The sequence below is a fragment of the Poecilia reticulata genome, linkage group LG3 (genome assembly GCF_000633615.1).
Source record: "Poecilia reticulata strain Guanapo linkage group LG3, Guppy_female_1.0+MT, whole genome shotgun sequence".
In the NCBI taxonomy this organism is placed as follows: domain Eukaryota; kingdom Metazoa; phylum Chordata; class Actinopteri; order Cyprinodontiformes; family Poeciliidae; genus Poecilia; species Poecilia reticulata.
Genome location: NC_024333.1, coordinates 17,225,931 through 17,244,617, shown reverse-complemented (window position 1 = coordinate 17,244,617; position 18,687 = coordinate 17,225,931). Strand labels below are relative to the sequence as shown.

Below are 18,687 nucleotides of genomic sequence, written 5' to 3'. Positions count from 1 at the left end.
AGTGTATTAATACTACCAAAGCTGAGGACGCAATTCTCCATACACACACACTCACACACACACACACGCACACACACACACACACCAATGTAAAATTATTCACCTTAAGTTTACCTCACGTCAATACTGCACATGAAAACCAAAGAATGCTGGTGTACACTTTGAAGCCAAGTAAAACAAAAAAACAAAAAAAAAACCCTAACAATTTTTTTTTTCATCAAGCAATAATACACCCTTGCAAGTAATTGTCCTCTTCTGTTTTGTATAAAGAATGTGAACACAAATGTGATGGCGACATTGTTTTTAAGTTGAATTAAAAACTTTACATTGGACTGTACAAGATATTATGATAAACTATTTACATATTCAGACATATGTTTTTTTTTTTTTTTTAAAGCAGCAACAGACACTATGTATTTCCTGTTCTCTAATGACACCCAAACAATACTTGCCATGGGTTTTACAGGTACCTGCAAGGAGAGGAAATCGAAAGGATTCTGCACAGAAAATCGTTTCAGGCTGCCAGCATTTTGTCAAAACAGCGGCTCCAGTCATAGAAGAGCCCCACACAGTGTTGCTTGAAAAGACAACTCTTAAGAGCAGAGTACCAAGGACAGCTTAAAATGTTGCCCCAGATGGCACTTTTTTTTTTTTTTTACACTTTCTGAACAGCAGCGAGCATGTCAGTCCAGCATGTCAGTGAATTGTGCTGATTAAATTAACACAGAGAACATTCCCACCATTTACATCACAAAGTTTAGACGAACAAAAAAAAAAAAAAGATAAATCAAATTACAGTAATATTCAAACAGCATGGAATCCTTTGTCTTCAGTTCCTCCAAACCATTTTCCATGTATTACAGGAGAAATAATTGAGACCAATTGGGAGGGATACTTCTGCAGATCCTGGGTAGTCGGTGACGCTTATATTGAAAACTGACAGCATATGAATAGTTGGCGATACACCTAATATCTGTGCATTTTACAATATTAAAAGAAATAAATACTTGCGCCTTTCCACCATTAAAAGGATCAAACATAACATCTTGTGTTTAAAACAGCTTTTTGAAACAATAAACAATTGTACCTTTTGTTATATTCATGACAATGCAAGTCTAATGCATGCAGATGTCTTCAGATAGTCTGAGCTTCCCACTGAACTGAATGGTTAATAGCTAAAATAAACAAATAATGAAAAAAAAAAACAAAGCGAGGAAATACAGCATAAAGATGAGATTATATCAGACATTTATGATTGGAAACAAATGGGTGTATAATTAATTTTCTACATTAAGTGCTTGTTTGACTCAGTACCTTTTTTCCTTATAAGTCTGATAAGGTAAGGTTGAATTGGTGCTTTTAATAGTCAAGAAAAAACCTATAATTCACTGTGTATTGGGACCAAACTTCCAATTAGCAGAAAAGTTCAGCGTCCACATGAGGTACAGCCATTTGTCTGCCGTTGGGACAAATGGCAGAAAACAGGAAATAAAACAGCCAAATACATAACCTATACCAATGAACAAAAAATATCCATTGCTCATATTTACAATAAAATCTTAACGAGTTGGTGAATCCACAGATTTTTTTGATTTTTTTAATATCAAATCATTATTTTTTGTGATTGTCCTTGGTTTTGTCGTTTACTGTCAATTTTAGAGCCAGCAGAGGCTAATAATAAATACAGTATGTTGATACACTTTAGTATCAAACACAATATACAATGCACTGACATCTGTTGCTTCACAGCTCTCTCTGAGCCTGCCGCTAAATCTTCTGCTCACATTTTTGTGCCGAGTCTTTTTTAATAGCTGTGATTCGAACAAAGCGTTCTTTCATCGCACGCGCCTTTGCATAAATACACAAAATAAGTAGACGAAAAACAGAACATAAAAATGACCCAAAATCTGGCAAGTGTGACAACAAACCCGCTTGAGTCAGGCTGGGGAATCCTGTTCATCCATGGTGTTCTTCGTCAAACAACTTCACATTAATCAGAATTGCTAAAAAATATGATTTATATCCAGTGCTTATAACACATTGTCTCTTTGTGAGCCTGTGTTGTCCTTTTTTTTTTGTCTTCTTTTTTTTTTTTTTTTTTTAGAGTTTTTGCTGTATAAGCACAGTCAAGTGTCAATTTCTTGAAGAGTCCTAACGCCAACCAACTGAAGTAGCTGGGCATGGTCATAAAATTATTTACAGTCACATACAAATCAGTCTTAACCACCAGCAAACAGGAGGAAACACTTTAAAAATACCAAACTGGTTGACTTGGAGGGAGAAGGTTTGACTTGTAGGACAGCATCCATTGATTGCTCTTTGATGTTTAAAAATTATAAAATGTTAAAAAAATAAAATAAAAAACGCAACAGAAAAATAATAAAATGGAGACTAACAAAAAACTGATTCTAAAAAGAAAAAAAACACATGAATTTCATATGAATGTTTGCAAAAGTTTATGTAATGCAAATAAGAAGTGCTAAAGACCAAGGCGTAGCCACCTGTACCAATTAGAGGCAGGAGAAAAAAATGCAGTGACCAGCAGTGGGGGATCTTGACCATTTAAAGCCAGTGACCATCTATTCAGATTCTTCACAAAGCTCTGTGCTCTCACTGAAATGAAGAGGTTCAAGGGCAAGGTAGGGGAATAACTGGACTCATGCATTAATAATGCTGCATTTCAGACGATACCCACTCGTCAGTCATTTTAATAATCCCCCACAGCTTGATGTACTTGTTCCATCTGCTCGCCAGTGCCTGGTGGTACGGCCAGGGTGGAAGCCCTGTTGAGGCCTTACTTTCAGCACTTTGATGGAGAGCACAATGAGGGACACACACCCAGTTTTATTGTTTCCCCACTCCTTCCTGCTGCTTTCTCTTTCTCCAAGCCAGATGGTGCCCCCCTGAGTGCTGAGATTGCCCAAGGCTGGGGTCAGAAACACACGTGGCTGAGAGGACAGTCACTTAGACCTTCTGCTCTAGACTGCTCCTTAACATCAACCCCCCCACCCCCCTCCAATTTCCTTAAATGTCTTCGACAGGCGGAGGGGTCCATGATTTTTTTCTTTTTTTAGTTAAATTCAACTTATATCACACAAGTTTCTTCAAAGAATTGTTGTAGATGGTGATGAGTATTTCGGAGCATGCTGCATTTAAGAAATGTGAGAAGTTCTACAACACAGCTTACAGCTGGCAGAGGCCTTACGTAATTGCATTAAAAAAAAGAAACAAGAAATTAATTCAATTTCGTGAGATGCACGGAAGAGATGCACGGCAAGCTCTTCTTTTTGTTGAGGGACTTCCTAGCGCTCCTTTCACTACAACTTTAGTAATCATTCCACTGCATCAGCGAGATGACCGCCCTGCTTTAAGACTTCTTAGTGTCTGTTTAAGATTTACAATGTCTGAAAAAATTACATTTTAAGACCCAAGACTTTAAACATGCAATCCAAATGGGGCTAAAGTGTTTAACAGAATGTACTGTAGCTTTGCAGTCACACATTGTACAACATCAATTTAAGATTGTAATGCCACCAAAGCTGCCTTTCACTTCTGTTCCAATCCTGCAGATTGGGGGCCTTTGGCCCTTTCGCATTCTGGCCTGATTACAATCACTGATTAAGATCCTGGTGATTCAGACAGGGTGGAAGAGCTGGAACCGAGCGAAGGATTCCACAATGCTCTGTACGGACTGGGACGAGGGAAATAAGAGGGTTGCTCACGACACTGGTGCCCACTGCATTGATCTCTGTGGAGTATAGCTACCGTCACCTTCCACTCACTGGTGTAACTTGTTACTTCCTGCAGAACTTGCTGCCTCCAAGTTCCTGAGTTTCATTTGTCCTTTTCTGGTAGAGCAAAGAAAGCCTGTACAACGAAGCTGCATTAAGAGATGAAGAGATTGTCTTCAGAACCTCTCATGGGAAAAAAAAAAAAAAATGTTTGGCACTTTCACACAGAATTATGCAGCAAAAACTAATAATAATAATTAATAATTATTAATAATTAATAATAATAATGTGACTAAACTGGAATCCCTCCGTATTGTGTTTTGATATTATTTTTTTCTCTTTGTTAAAAACATTCACGAGCTGTTGGCTGGCACACTATACCTGAGTGAGAATATTTTCCCATCTTGAACAGTTAGGTGACGTAACAAAATCATATAATAATAAATGAAAACAACGTGACTTTAAGTATTATAGATTCATACCAAATGTTTAGCTTCAAGTTCTGTCTTTTGCTTTAGGCAACAAACTAACTGTGTAACCGTCTATGATCTTTTAATGAAAAAACAAACAATGAAGAAACAACAAAAAAAACAAAACTATAAATTACCACAAAACAAATTGTTTCACAAACTTGAAGAAATAATTAAGACCAAATAGCTTTCAACTGATGAAGCCGTAGCTGCATGCAGGCTTCTACATGATACATATTATTTTTTTTCTTTTAAAATGTTTCTCCAACCCCTGTGGTAAAAGTTTTTGTTGTTCTTTCTGCTCCTTCCCTCCCTCTCATCAGAGCAGCCCTTTGGGCCTCCTCCTTGTGTGTGAACGCTGTCTCTGCATCAGTAAAGCGCGTCTCAGTTGGCGCTGACCGGCTCCTGTGCGTCATTCTCGCTGCTATAGTCTGATTTGGGCTCGTCCTCGAAGTCTTCGTACATGTCCATCTCGTCCTCGCCGTTGACCGGCTCGCTGTTGTTCACCATGGCACTGGGCTCCAGCTTCATGTTGTAAGTACTCTGAATGACGGGAATGGACGGCTCGGGGCTGACCGAGGCGCTGGAGCACTCTGACGTCATCTGAGGTGAGGGTGTGGTGTTTGCCATGGTGAGGCCTCCTGGGTAGACCATGCTGGCGCTGGTGGTGATGGGAATCTGAGGCGGTTGGCTGGACGAACAAGAAACAGGGCAAAAATAATTAAGAATCCCATTCCCAATACTTTTAAACAAAGAATCTTTAAAATATTCTTTCGCAGCACTAAGACGTGATGGTTGGACTTGGGGGGGTGTGGGGGGTTTCCCCCAGCAGTCCTCGTCAAGCCAGCAACTTCTGTGAAAATGATTTGGGAGAAGAGAGGTTCTCCTGACAGCTCCTGTTCTGCGCTGTTCAGACAGAGGACCCAGTTTATTGGCGACATAAAACCAATACCCTCTCGGTGCTGCTCTTGTCTGCTGTTGTGCAGCATGATTGATTCCCCAAGCCGCTGAATGTTATGACTGACATGGGAACACCTGGAGAAGGGTTCTCCTGCTAACCACACACAGTAAATTAAAGTGTTAAGCCTCGGCTGCCCTCCAGGCTTCCCTAAGTGTATACTTACAGCTTATATATCCCATAATAATCTCTGCACTGCAAGCAGCATTTGAAGACTGATTTTGTGTAAAATTATTAAATCCCACCTATTGGGAAAAAAAAAAACGTTTGAGTTTAAAGTGCATGGTGGGTCTTAAAACCAATACAGCACAGATGAACTCAACACTGAATTTGGAAATGTGCCTCGGTGTGATTAACGGCTACTTTTTATTTTCTGTGTTTGTGGGCACGTACCCCACAGTGAAGAACTGTCTCATCTCTTGTCGCCGTGAGCGCATCATCTGCTTGTACTCTCCAATACGAAGCTTTTTGCCGTCTATAATACAGGTCCTCTTAGGCCGTGGCTTGTACTTGTAGTTTGGATACTTCTCTAGGTGAAGCTTACTCAGACGGGCTTGCTCTTCGTAGTATGGCTGCTTGTCCTGGTTAGACATAGACTTCCACCGAGAACCTGCGGCGAGAGAAGAACTTTTCAGCACTTGGAAAAGTTGAAACGACCGTTACAATTTCACTAAGTGGCTCAAAAGTCGGAGGAGGAAGCTGAGGTCTATCCGACACAGTGCACACAACAATCAGGTGCACAGGAAAGTTTCTAGATAGCAGAGCACTAAAACATTTCAATTCAGTTATTTTCAAATATTTTCATTTAGCACCACAAACAAAGAAACAGAGGCATCCCTTTTATTGCAGTAACATAATGTCATACTTGGAATATTTCCAAAAATGAAACTGATTTTTAGAACTTATTGTAATACTTGGTACTCATGAGGAAGCATGTCTTAATCGTGTGCCAAATCAGCATATGGATTTATTTAACCCTCCAAATCTAAATGTGAAGTAACAACTTTCTTCAGCCATCACTCAACATAGCAAACACAAGACAACTCGAAATTCTCGTTTGACAGAAGTGCCTATCATCATAAGTCAGAAAATGGTAAAAAGGACAAAAGGGACATCAGGGTGGTTAGGGTAATATCCTTATCACCTATTTAGTTTTAGGCTTTTCAAACATCTTCGTCAGTGATAGTGGAGGGTGCTATATCTTTATATCGCAAGTCAGTGATCCTTGACCAGCAGAATAACATAGGTAGTTTTACATTATTCTCTTAAGGAAAATCATGCACCAAAATGCTTGACCATTTTACAACAACCTCTTGATAAGTGTGGCAGGACATTATACTAAAAGAGAGACATGCTTGCCCCTTATTGTCAAAAACTAAGGAACAACAAGCCTGCACAGTAAATACTACAGCTCCATGAAGTGCACTGCACCGCCATGGATGACAGCACTTTTAACAGCTCTGATGTATGGACTCCTGTGCTGAGGGGACAAGACCCATTTAGTCTCTGTCATTTTTCATGACAAACACTTATGGTAGTGATGGGCCATAAATCCATCTGTATGCTGAGGTGAACTGATGCACAGTAGCCTACGCTGTAACACGCACTCACTCCCTAAAAATAAAAAAAAAACAAAAAGAAAAACACACACGTACACGCGCAAATGTTTGTGTATTTCCATAACAGAGAAATACACAATGTACAAAACTGATAAAATATTTTGAGTGGATTAATAGTAATCAACTCATATTTCTTACTATGGTGAGAAATATGTTTTTCTGTCTTTTCTTCATGCAAGAAGTAAATTCACTGATTTACTTTTCAGCGTTTAAAAGGCTTCTGAAATGTTGACAAAAATTCCAGCAAAAACCCAAACAAAATAAAAAAGTATATCTGCACTCTTTCTTTAAATTGCAACTTTCATAGCTAATTCAAAGGGCCTCACCCAAAATCTTGCTTATGTTGGAGTTGTGCATATCCGGGAACGCCTGGAGGATCTTGCGCCGCTCATCTTTGGCCCACACCATGAACGCGTTCATCGGCCTTTTAATGTGGGGCTCGTTGTTGTTCCGTCCTCGGGACTCCCTGAAGACCCGCGCCTCGGTAGATCCAGCACCTCCTGTTGGCCAACAATAATAGGGTTGGGGTTTATCTGCATTGACTGCCTTGGACCCTGGAAAAGCCAGAGCAGGAACAAGAAGAGAGAGCGAGGCACGGCATTGATTAAATGACGAGCCAGGTTTAAACTCTCCTTCATCTGCTATCAGCGCCTCTATTTTCATCATAAAGAACATTTTTCTAAATGAGCGCTGGGAAAACAAACCCTCCCAGAGGGACAGAGTTTTCTTTTGAGTGGAAAATTTGACTTGAAAGGATTAAGAGCTACAAACTGAATACATTGTCAGTTAACTCAGAGCAGTGTTCGTCCAGTCTTTCCGAGCTCCTTCTGAATCCAGAGGATTAAACCGTTTGACTTCCAATGTTTAGTTTTTTGTTTGTTTTAAGTGTTTGCTTTTCCGAAGTGCACACTTTTCAGTTTGACATTCAGACTGTCCATAAAAATGTGCCAACATAAATAATAAATAGGAGTCTTGAGGCAATCTTTAGAATAGAAATTCAAAGAGGGAACTTAAACTCTGGCAAATCTTAAAGCTTCCTTAAAAAGTATATTTCACATATATACGTATGCACAAAACATTTTTTTCTGTTTTTTTTCCCCCTGTTGTTTCTCAGACTTTTCCTTTGCCCTTCGAGTATGCAAACATTCACACACACACACAAACAGACACACACAAATAAACCAGACCCACATTAGCGCGGAGAGAGTGTGCCGATTCTGCAAAGTGCCGTTTCTCAATCAGGGCATTCACAATCAGCATAAGAGAGTTTCTCTCAGTATTAAACTGTACATCAGGCTGATAATGATTTCTGTTTGCATGCGTATTTGCTTCCTTTTATATGTAAGATGTGAAAGAATTAAATAAAAGCAGTATGAATATTTAAACAAACAAAAACATGTTGATAAACAAGGCTTGAAAAATAAGACAAAAAAAGAGCCTTCCATATGCTACGATACATCTTTAATGATCTCAGATCTGGAAAAGAAAGCTTGGGATGACTCATGCATATTTCATCATCCACATGTGAAGCCTTCTCATTAAACCATTTCACCAGCAGCCTTGGCACACGTTACCTGGGGTTTGATTTCTATTATTATTTCAGTTTATAAACAAATCAAACTCTTAATGAGTAATCGAGGGCTGTGCGGAGGCATTAATTCAAAATCCACAGAAACCTCGCTCTGTGTTAATCACTGAAGATGTCACTCCGCCATTCTCAGCCGCAAGATTTTGTTTTCTCTTCAAAAACATATATTTTCCACTAAGACAAACGCTTTTCTCACTATTACATTTAGCAGAATAATAATAAGAATGATGAACCGTACACTGAGTTTCTGCAGTGAGAACAGTCACAATAAAATAATGTGTTTTCACACAGTGACACTGCACATGTTTCTACAGAAATAGGTCCTTGGCCTAAAAACTAAACTCTGTAAATATTTATATATGTCTTTTAAATAAAATACTCTTACTTGATTTCATACAGGTGCTCGCAAAAAGTCAAATTTCTCAAACAAAACTGTAGCACTTTTTTCAGCTAAGCTTGAAAAATGCCTAAAATCGTTTGCTCCCAAACTGAGGCACACTTGTAAATAAGTGTTTTAGCACACAGTGAAAGGGCTGTACATCAGGACGTTTAAAAGCTAATCCCGAGCTCTGACTGCACTACGTCTGTGTTCGCTTTTGCCTTCTGGAATGCCACAGGCCTTAAAGCCATCACGAATTCAAGAATAATACAGTACCTTTGCTGCCACCAAACCCCACAGTACGTTAATTTCATTTAGCATGCACTCACTGTACAGGATGAATTGATTTCACTTTGTTTGCTTTTGACAACCATGTTTATTGTGCAATGAAATGTGGTGTGGCGGAGGGCTGACAGTATCCATCAATGCGGGGCAATCTGCTGACTGCCAGGGCCAGATGAAGGTATTCATTAGCTCAGGAGCGCAGCGCTCACTCAGACACGACAGCCAGTGTCTGCACCCCGGGATCGCTTGCTGTAATTTACGATACCCCCCATGCCATTACTCTATCACTGACACTGATTCAGCAATTTATATACTGGCGTGCATGCATATGGGCAGAGGTGATCTTCTTATGGGGAGGGGTGCAAAACAACTGCCTGCCGTCACCTAGTGCCACATCAGTAGTTAGCCAGTAAACCAGCCACGTGACTGGGTCCACTGGAGGGAATCCAGATGAGCCAGGGGTCTTTTACCTGGCAGAGTTGCTCGCTTGGGAAAGTGCATGTCAGATGTTACAGGAAGTTGTAGAACCGAGCAACAAAAGCAGTTTTCAAACAGTTGATGTCATGCTACGGCAGGTTGGAATATTCAAAGTACCGTAAATCTGCTGCCAGTTAACCCAGGCACCTTTCTTAGATCTTCGACCTGAAATAATAGCTTGAGTTTTGAATTAATGTACAGCAGTCCCAGGCAGTCCAGTTCTTGATATAGGTAATATGGGTCACTGCCCACAAGAACTTGGGGGAAAAAAACGGGATTTATCGGTTTTCTATTGCTTTTCTTTCATTGCCTGGTAAATGGGAAATGGGTGCGCTGTGGTGTTGCTCAGTGCACCATTCTTGCGAGAACCATCACGGTACTTGTCCCTCATGCAGCCCAGCATTAATCAGATACATCCTGTGCATCCATATCAGAAGAAACTGCCGGGGGACTGCAACATGGAACGTACTGCAGCATTGTTTCTGTTTTACTGGAAACTGTGATCCTTCTCTGGCGTTTTGAACATTTTCTCCCAGGAGAGGCGGGACATTTAGGAATCAGTTAGTTAGGTGTTTGATTGTGTAAATAAACACAGATGTTTAGCAGTGACAGGGCCAGGCCCCCTGGGTGGTAACTAGCGAGGAAGCGAAACAGAGGGAGAGCTGCTTAACAGAATTCATTGTGATTCATGAGGCCTGCAGCTCAAGTGTGACAGAATGATATGAGAATCCACTTTTAATTTGTCTCTCCTGGTAGCGCCGCAGACAAGAAGAATGAATTACAGTGTGAAAGCGCGATTGCGTGCGTGTGTTTGTGGGGAGGGAAAAAAAAAAAAATGAAAAGAGAAAGCAAATAATGAGGAAGCAGAAAAAAAAGGCAAAGAATTAGAGAGAGAATGCAGCGAGGTCCCAAACCCAATCGCACCTGTGAGCTGCAGGCTGAGACTCGACTGTGTACCAAGCCAGAGGGTAGCGCTGCCCCGACTGCCCCCTGTCCTCCGCCTTTTCTCCACCCTACTCATCTTTGTTCTGTCGTCATACATGTGCTGTCACCCAGGAATCCGCTCGAGAGGATGAGCCTCGGTGAGCACGCAACCAAATCTAACACCTCCAAGTGAAGGCATTTAACGCTGACAATGGAGCCTCTCCCTCAGAGCAGGATCAGGCGAGATTAATGGGTTTAGTCAGACAGAACACAGAGCTCAGCGGCTCTGCTGTAGCCCGAGCTCATGGCATGCTAGTTTAACCGTTACAAATTACAAGTGATCTAAACATGACTTTTTTTCAGTTTTTTATTTTTTTTTAATTATTTTTAGCTTTCCAGATTATGCACGCGTTAAGAGTCCATGAAGGACTAAACAACATATAGCTTGTTACAACTTGCAGGTAGCAGATTACCACCTGAGAACATAAAAACTACTGTTGACCTTCTTGGTTTACTCAGCTAGTATTGCTAAATTGTGTTTTTACCAGCTTTGTGCATCTCAAAACTGAGATGGTGCACATTTTTTTTTTCGAAGTTACACAGTGTCAGTCAGATCAGATGGAAAACACCTGTGAAAATCAGTTCAAATCATTTCAGCACATGAATATGCTTTCATTTAAACAATTCTGCTGTAGCTATGCCTGGGGATTTTTAGGGTTGCTGTTTCTTTTGCAACTAATATTAGATTTCCTAACTTTATTGCCCTGTATTTCCCATCTTCCCATCCAGGGTGATGCTAAAAAGCTTCCCCAAACCATGATGCTGCCACCAATTTTCTTTACACTGAGAATGTGTGTTCAAGGTGTTAGTTTTGAACTCCAAACTTAGTTTTGCCTGTCTGCAAAGCTCTATTCAGTGGTGTCAAATTCCAAATATCAACTTCGGCATGCAGTCAAATTTACCCCACTAATATCACAATTATTTGATTAAGGTGAGTTAAAGCAGAGGCACATCTAAAGGTTGCAGAACACTAATTCCAGAGAACTGCAGTGTCATACATGCGCTCTACTTGTATAATATTCTCATCTGACAAGAGCACTTTCTTGCATGTCCAAGTCTTGGGATATTGTTTTTTATGATCTTTACCTGCATTAAGCTGTGTTACACAGCGTTATCTCTGATATCTCGTGTTCTCCTTGGTCTTTAGAATGCTGTTTGTTCAGGCTTTTTATGTAACACAATTTCTTGATACCAATAAAAACATTCCACACTCTATTTACAAAATAAGTGTCTTTTGAAGGTAATCGGTTACCTTGAGAGGAGAAAGGGATGGCTACGGATGCTTGCCGCACCTTTTAGATTTTTATTTGTGAAGATTCTTGACAATCTTGTTTCCATTTTCTTCCACGCCACAGTTACACTGTAACTCTTTGTTGGTCTATCAAACAAAGAGGCACTAATAATAATTTATAAGTAATGTGAAAAATCTCAAGAGGAAATTTTTCCAAGCCCCTGAATCTTTCACAACAATGCAATGCTGCCATTCTTCTCATTGGTTCCTCTGACGGTTTAGTGAAAGTCTGTCTTAGGCAGAATCCTCTTTTTTTTTTGTGTCATCAGATTTACCTAATGTAACGTTTCTCTAAATTCTGTTTCCTTCCTCCACATATCACTCTAGCATTCTATAGACGTTGGAGATATGGTCAACTTTAAACAAACATCTGATTCAGTAGAAGAACTTTATGCTGCTACTCACGAATGAATTAAAGTTCAGGCTGGCCAAGTACGGTACGGGTATTAGCCGTTGACTCACATGAGCTGTTTGCCATCCAGAAGCAATCAAAAGCTTTCATAACAGGCACTGGCTGCACACTGCATCTGCTTAGTTTGGTTGTTCCGTCCTGGAGGGAAAGCTGCTGCCGTCTAGGGCCTTTCACACCCTATACATTTGTTGGGTGGGACACCCAGTAATTTTCTCTTTGAGGAAACACCAAAGTATATGCGTTGTGTTCTGATCTACTTGGGAAAAAGTGTGTTAAAATGCAGATGTTTCCAAAGTAATTTCCTTTCCGTCTGGGGTGAAAATTCTTCCAAAAAAAACTAATTGCATTACTCATTTTAGATGTCTGGGAAAAATAAATTGGTCTGAATTTAGTGGAAAAGCCACATAAACTTTAGTAGATATTTTTATTTTATTTTTTTTTCACAACAAACGGGAAGTATAATGTTTCGGGAGAAAAAAATAACATCTGAAATTACAAGTTTTTTTATTTATTTATTTATTTTTAAAAAAAATCTAAACCTTGTTTGAAAATCTGAGCAAAAACTAGCTACAGTAACACTGCTCGTGTCTAATAACATCATGTGCCACGGAGCCAGGCATTCACTGGTTCAAGGAGATTGTCAGGAGAGTTTCAAATGTAAACAGGTTCTGAGAAGAGTAAACAATTTGTTGCTCACATTTTGAAATTCCTCTTCGGCTTTAATCAGTATTTGCCTTCTTGTTGCTGTTCGGTTTACATAGAGATTGATATGCATTTGTGGTGCAAAGAAGAAATGCAAACTGTTTTGAGTTATGAGTGTTGCCCTGTCTCAAAGTCTTTATCCGCCCCTCCCCCTGGGAAGCGGACCTATCCCCTCTTCTAACCTCTGTCTGCTCCTAATCCATAGCCCACTGGGAACACTGATGTGAGGCGTCTGGCGCTAGCTTTTCCCTTGGCCCTGAGAAGGACTTAAAAGGACACAAATGCCCTGGTGCGCACTGTGTTTCTGTCCTGACTCCACGGTAGCCACAGAAGGACGGTTCCCACCGGGAGAGGGAGCGATGAAAACACATCTGTCCGAGGAGTCAGACGGTTGGGATGGGAGCCTCCGCTGTGGCTCACATGGGAAACATGTCAATGAAGCCGCAAATTTCACCTCTAATTCTCATCTTCAGGATTGGGTGTGATGTGAAACGAAACAGGGTGTGATACAAACGCTTCAAAGCTGGTAAACAAACGTTTCATGGCTTGTCTTCCTGTTTTGTTTTATTCATTTTACAGACAAACTTAACATATTGTCACTTTTTTTTTCTAAAATCACTGCAAAATCTTCACAAGAGTTACGTAAAATGCTGATGGATGATGTTGTCCTGAGAAATAGTCATTTCTTTCACTCTTTGCTGCATCAAAGATCACTCAGAAGCACTTCCAGACTGAAATGCCATAGAAACTGCCACAAATATTTTTGTCGAACAAATATTGGCGCACCGAAGCACTCCATGGTTCCGCCTAGGCGCTAGCACCACAAAAGTGGATGACGCTTTGTCACTTTGGTGCAACCAGAGTTTGCACCACACTGCCTGGGACCTCAAACAACTACAAGAGCAACATGAGCCAAGCTTGGAAATTAGCCAGCTTTGTCCTTGTGCCCCCTTCTCCACCACTCACCTACCTGTGAAAACCTCTGAGTCAAAGCTCACTTTAAATCCAATTCACTCCAACTCCCAAGAAAATTCTCTGACACAGCCATTGCTGTGCTTCCCAGGAACCGCACTTTTACTTTTTGCAGTGAAAAGTAACACTCCATAAACACGCTACAAAGTTTTAATGAAAGTACTAATTCTGAGGTTTGTATCTACAAATTCGTTTAGCCCTTACCGTCTAAATCCTCGGGCCTGGTGAGGTCGATCACTCTGTGGCCGATTTTTCCTTCCTCTCCCAGTTTGCCAAGGTGGTGCCCGATGCTGTCGAAATGCACCCTCTCCTGCAGAATAAAAAAAATTCAAGATGTCTGGTTAAAAGAAAAAAAGAAACTCGGGTTAAAATTTCAACAATAAAAGAAGCTGTAAAAATCAGAATCTGAATAATCTGAAAATTTGAGAAGCAGAAAAGGATCTTTGACAGATGCAGGTTTTTTTATAGATAGATGGAGTGTGTTTTTATTTTCTCTCTCTCTCTGTGTTCTCTATTCAGTTTAAGTTGACAGGAAGGAGAGAAACAGTAAGGGCCCAGGGGTGCTGTAAATAGATTTACAGAAGGATACTTTGTGATCCCAAGCACACAATGGGGCTGCGGCCCTCTTTGCAATGCTCAGATTTTTCTTCCTTCATTGCCGTCTCCGTCAGCCTCCATCTCCCCCAGTCTACGGCACTGAGAGCTAGGCGCCCATCATTTATTCAGGGTTCATGTTTTGGTGAGCGCACCGTGTTTTCCCGTTTGTCATGTCGCTTTGTGCTCAGATTAAACTTGGCATCATGTTGTACTTGAGCACAATGAAACCCTGTCATTCAGCACTCCGTGACAATATTAAATGTCATGTCCGTGTGCATTTACAGAATAAAATAACAGCTTTCGGAGGGCCTCTGAATAGTTGCTGCACATTACACTTAATGTATTATGCAAGGGGAGAGAGTGCCGACTGCTGCTGGCTCCATTGTTGAATGACCTACTTCCTCTGTGAATACACGGAGCATTAGCAAAGGGCTGTCCTGCTCTCTAAAGACTCAACTAGGAGATGGACACTTTGACTCTGCATGATACAAATAATACCCCCACCCAGGTTTTTTTTTCTTGATGTGTGTAAAAGCAGGCATAAGGAGAAAAATAAACAACAACAACAACAAAAAAACCATTTGTTTTATATGCAAGGTGCATGCATTCAGTCTTTTGCGATCAACCCCGTGTGAACAGACTTTCAGGTAGAGTCCATAGACTAACATCCCCCCAGCAACGTACACCAACACCTGCAGACACATTAATTTTTCTGTGCATTTAATTGTGTTTTTTTCCTCATATAGAGAACTCCTATCACAAATCAAATGAATTAAAATGAACTGGCCTAAATTGTAGTTTCTAAATATCTTTTTTTTTCTTAAAAAATAAAAATCATATTGGCAAGAATAGCCTGAAGTAATTACAGTGCATTTACAAAAAAATCCCTAAAAATTCTAAATATTTCCTTCCTCCTTTGTGTGAGCTTTTATCCTTGCATATTGAAAAAAAAATATGACAAGATGAAGGATGAAGATAGTTCAAGTGCATTTGAGCTCTTTCACAGCATTTTGATTTTCTTCTTGCTTTTATTTATTCAAGAACTATTCCTCAAAAGAAAGGAATGTGCGAGAGGCAGAAAGAGCTCTGCAATTTACCATTATACTTGAAGGAGCACTCATTATTTATGACCAGCTGAGTGATTCTGATATACAATTAACCACTACCTGCTTATGGCCTGTGATTAGAGGCTGTCTGTCTGACGGCCCTTTGCTTACTTAAGTGTTTTCTAATTATGACATATGCGGTGGTCCCTGCTGGGCGAGAGGACACTTTGTAAAGAGAAGACGAAGTATGGGGCCTTTTCACCATGACACGTTCTGTGCGTGGACATGTGCGTCGCGCGCGTACAGAGCCCTATCCATCACCCATCCACGTTATTGCTCTTAATGAAAGAAGCCAGCAGCCTGATGACAAAGTGACTGAAGTGCGATTAGCTGGATGGTGGTGCTCCACATGCTTCCTCTTGGACAGTCCGGTAGGAAGACACAGTGTTCGCTAGTGCTGGATGCCTGTAATAAAGTAGTCGTCTCATCCCTCTTCTGTGCTTCGCTGGCCCTTCTTGATCAATCAAGTCCTTTTATAAACTCATGATCATTAAGCATCATGTTGGGCTGGGGAGAAGCGAGGACGGGGCGATCCGTCAATGATTTTCATTAATAACTAGCGCAGCGTTGAGCATCTTCCTCCACTGCACTGAGTCATATGATCGCTGGAGATCAGCGCGTTAAGACAGCTCCAAACAACGCTGAAAGAAAGTCTTGTCTAGGGGTTGTTTTGAGGTTGTTTCACTTTAAGTCAACATTTTTTTTTCTTACATAGAAGCCAGCACTTTGTGTGCTACAATATTATGGTCTAATTAAAGTAAGTATTGCTCTGCTGCTATGCTAATTAATACAAGCCTATCAGTCCAATACAGCGTCACAAATTTTCATAAAATTTTATATACTGAGTTAATATACTTATTGGTTATAGGTTTGGTAATTTATATCTGTGAATCAAAAATATAGCTGAAATTAGGGCCATAAGTTATCTGCACAGCACTGGGGTTTTGTTTTAGGGCTGGAAAATATTCAGTGAACTAATGCTTCTTTACTGCCCACGCATCAAGTGCTGTGATAAATTAATGGCAGTTTTATTATTTTATAGTGTCATTAAATTTTTACTGATCACTCTGACACAGCGGAGTAGCAAAGGACATGCAGTATCTGGGGGAGGTGAGGGGGGATGGGGGGGTGCCGCGGGAAGAGACGAGGAGGCAGGGAAACGCAGGCCCATCAGTGTAAGGCTAATATAAAAACTGTATTTATAATGCAGAGTCAGAGGGAGAGATGCTGAGAATTAAAGCTGGGAGAAAATATATGCGAAAGAGCTGTCGCTTAGCCCAAAGAGAACATAAAAACAAAACAATGTTGGTAAAAACAGATAAAGATAAAGAATCAGGAAACAAAAGATGTAACAGTGCACATTATACCCCTCCCTTTTGACCACAAACAGCTGGCAAGCTACCAGTCACTCCTCTAAATGACTTCAGCATGCAGCTCCCCACACCGCAAGTAAAATTACAGCAGTGCGCTCCGAGCTGCAGTGGAGGACTGCCACCCACAACAGTCTCCTCTGCCCTGCCTGTGCAGCCTTTTGTCTGTGAAGTTTAGAAACAGATGTAGGGCTTCTTAAGCTGCACATGACTTCAGCTGGCAAGTGAAGTCGGTGAGGAGAGCCAGAGAGGCTGTGAGTCACAGAGGAAGGGAGAGAAGTAGAAAGAGGAATAGATAGCCGAATCTGTGGAACTTCTTGGGCGAGGGAACCCAAAAGGGCTCTTGTCAATGTTGCGAAGAAAAGCTTTAATCTGGCTGGCCACAGAACATGCGCTCGAGGCCCTCTGCTCTGCCCACAGGGCGTTTTCTGGGCAGAGGCGGGTGGCGGACGGCCCTGTGTATTGTAACTCCTCTTGCCCTGGATTTCGGCAAAGCACTGCCAATCATGACACTCCTTTTCTCTCACGTCTGTAAATAACCTGAGGCTATGGGAGAGCAATAGGCCTGAGATTGTTCAAATAGATCTGAAAAAATATCTACACTGAGCAGTCAGGTAGATGCTGTGAAGACGGGGGGAGAGTTTGTTCTTTTCATGTTGATCTTTTCTTCATATGTACAATTTCTCCCGTAACATCAAAAAATACCTGATGAAACGCATACGTTGAAAGTTTCTCTGCAATTTTGTCAATTAAACTCTAAGCACTTGTTTAAAAACGAAGCAAAGGAGGACAGATACTTAATTGTATCTAACAGCTAGAGCAGCAGGGTCTGAGATAATTTATTTCAAGTGTTTTAAAACTAAAATAGATTTTTTTCTTTAATATGTATTCCAAATAATTATTAAAAACACTCACATACACACATAGATGCTTTATAAGAGACAGACGGAGATAGTATGAGTAAACTCGTAATGCCATTTTCAAATGACGGTTTCATTTAACACATAAAAAATTATACAAATGAACAAAAGGGGAAAAAAAAAGAAACATTTAAACTAACTATCCAAAGCAGCCAGTGAAATAATAACTAGCCCCTATGCAGCTAAAACTTCTATCAAGTATTTACAGTAACTGGCATGAGTCTTTTAGGTCTTTATGAAGAACATTTGACCCACCCTTCTTTTGAGGAATTGTTATATTTCAGGCTTATTGGAGGGTTTATGAGGGTGGACAGCTGTTTAGGCTCATACCACAGCACTACAATCAGATTTAAATCCAGACTCTGACTAAGTAACTCCAACTTTATTTTGTTTTTTAACCGTTCGGAATTGAACTTGTTGGTGTTCTTTCGAACATTGTCCTGCTGCACAATCTGGGTGTGCTTGACCTGAAGGACAGACATTCACTTTCAGGAATTCTGTGAAGAGAAATCAGACAAAATGTCCAAGTCCTGATGGTGCAACCATTTCACCACCAACATGTTTGACTGAAGGACAGATGTTCTTTTTGGTCAGCAGTATTTTAATCCTTGGAAATATCCACAAATACCATTTTTTCCCAGTGTCTTGCTTAATGATGAATGCTATTTTCACAGGACTGTAAGTTCACAACAAAACATCATTCATCTTGCTGTATTTTCTTTTCTTTCATAAAAAAATATTTTATGTGAATTAATGGAATATTGACACCTACTTCATATCTGACAAGAGTTACTGCTCCACATTGAGATTCTTCTTTATGCTTGTC

The 18,687-nt window shown here is 40.4% G+C and overlaps 1 protein-coding gene across 6 annotated transcripts in view; it reads right to left on the bottom strand.

The window, feature by feature from the left end:
• Positions 1-347: 347 nt before the first annotated feature.
• Positions 348-18,687, bottom strand: part of sox6 (SRY-box transcription factor 6) — a 138,957-nt gene continuing 120,617 nt past the window's right edge. For all 6 annotated transcript variants that reach the window (XM_008405228.2, XM_008405227.2, XM_008405230.2 and 3 more), the window contains 4 exons: positions 14,073-14,178; positions 7,105-7,278; positions 5,553-5,769; positions 348-4,892 (listed from right to left, as the gene is read on the bottom strand). In XM_008405228.2, coding sequence (XP_008403450.1) covers positions 4,586-4,892; positions 5,553-5,769; positions 7,105-7,278; positions 14,073-14,178 — 804 coding nt within the window. In that variant the 3' untranslated portion in view covers positions 348-4,585. The remainder of the gene's footprint in view (positions 4,893-5,552; positions 5,770-7,104; positions 7,279-14,072; positions 14,179-18,687) is intronic.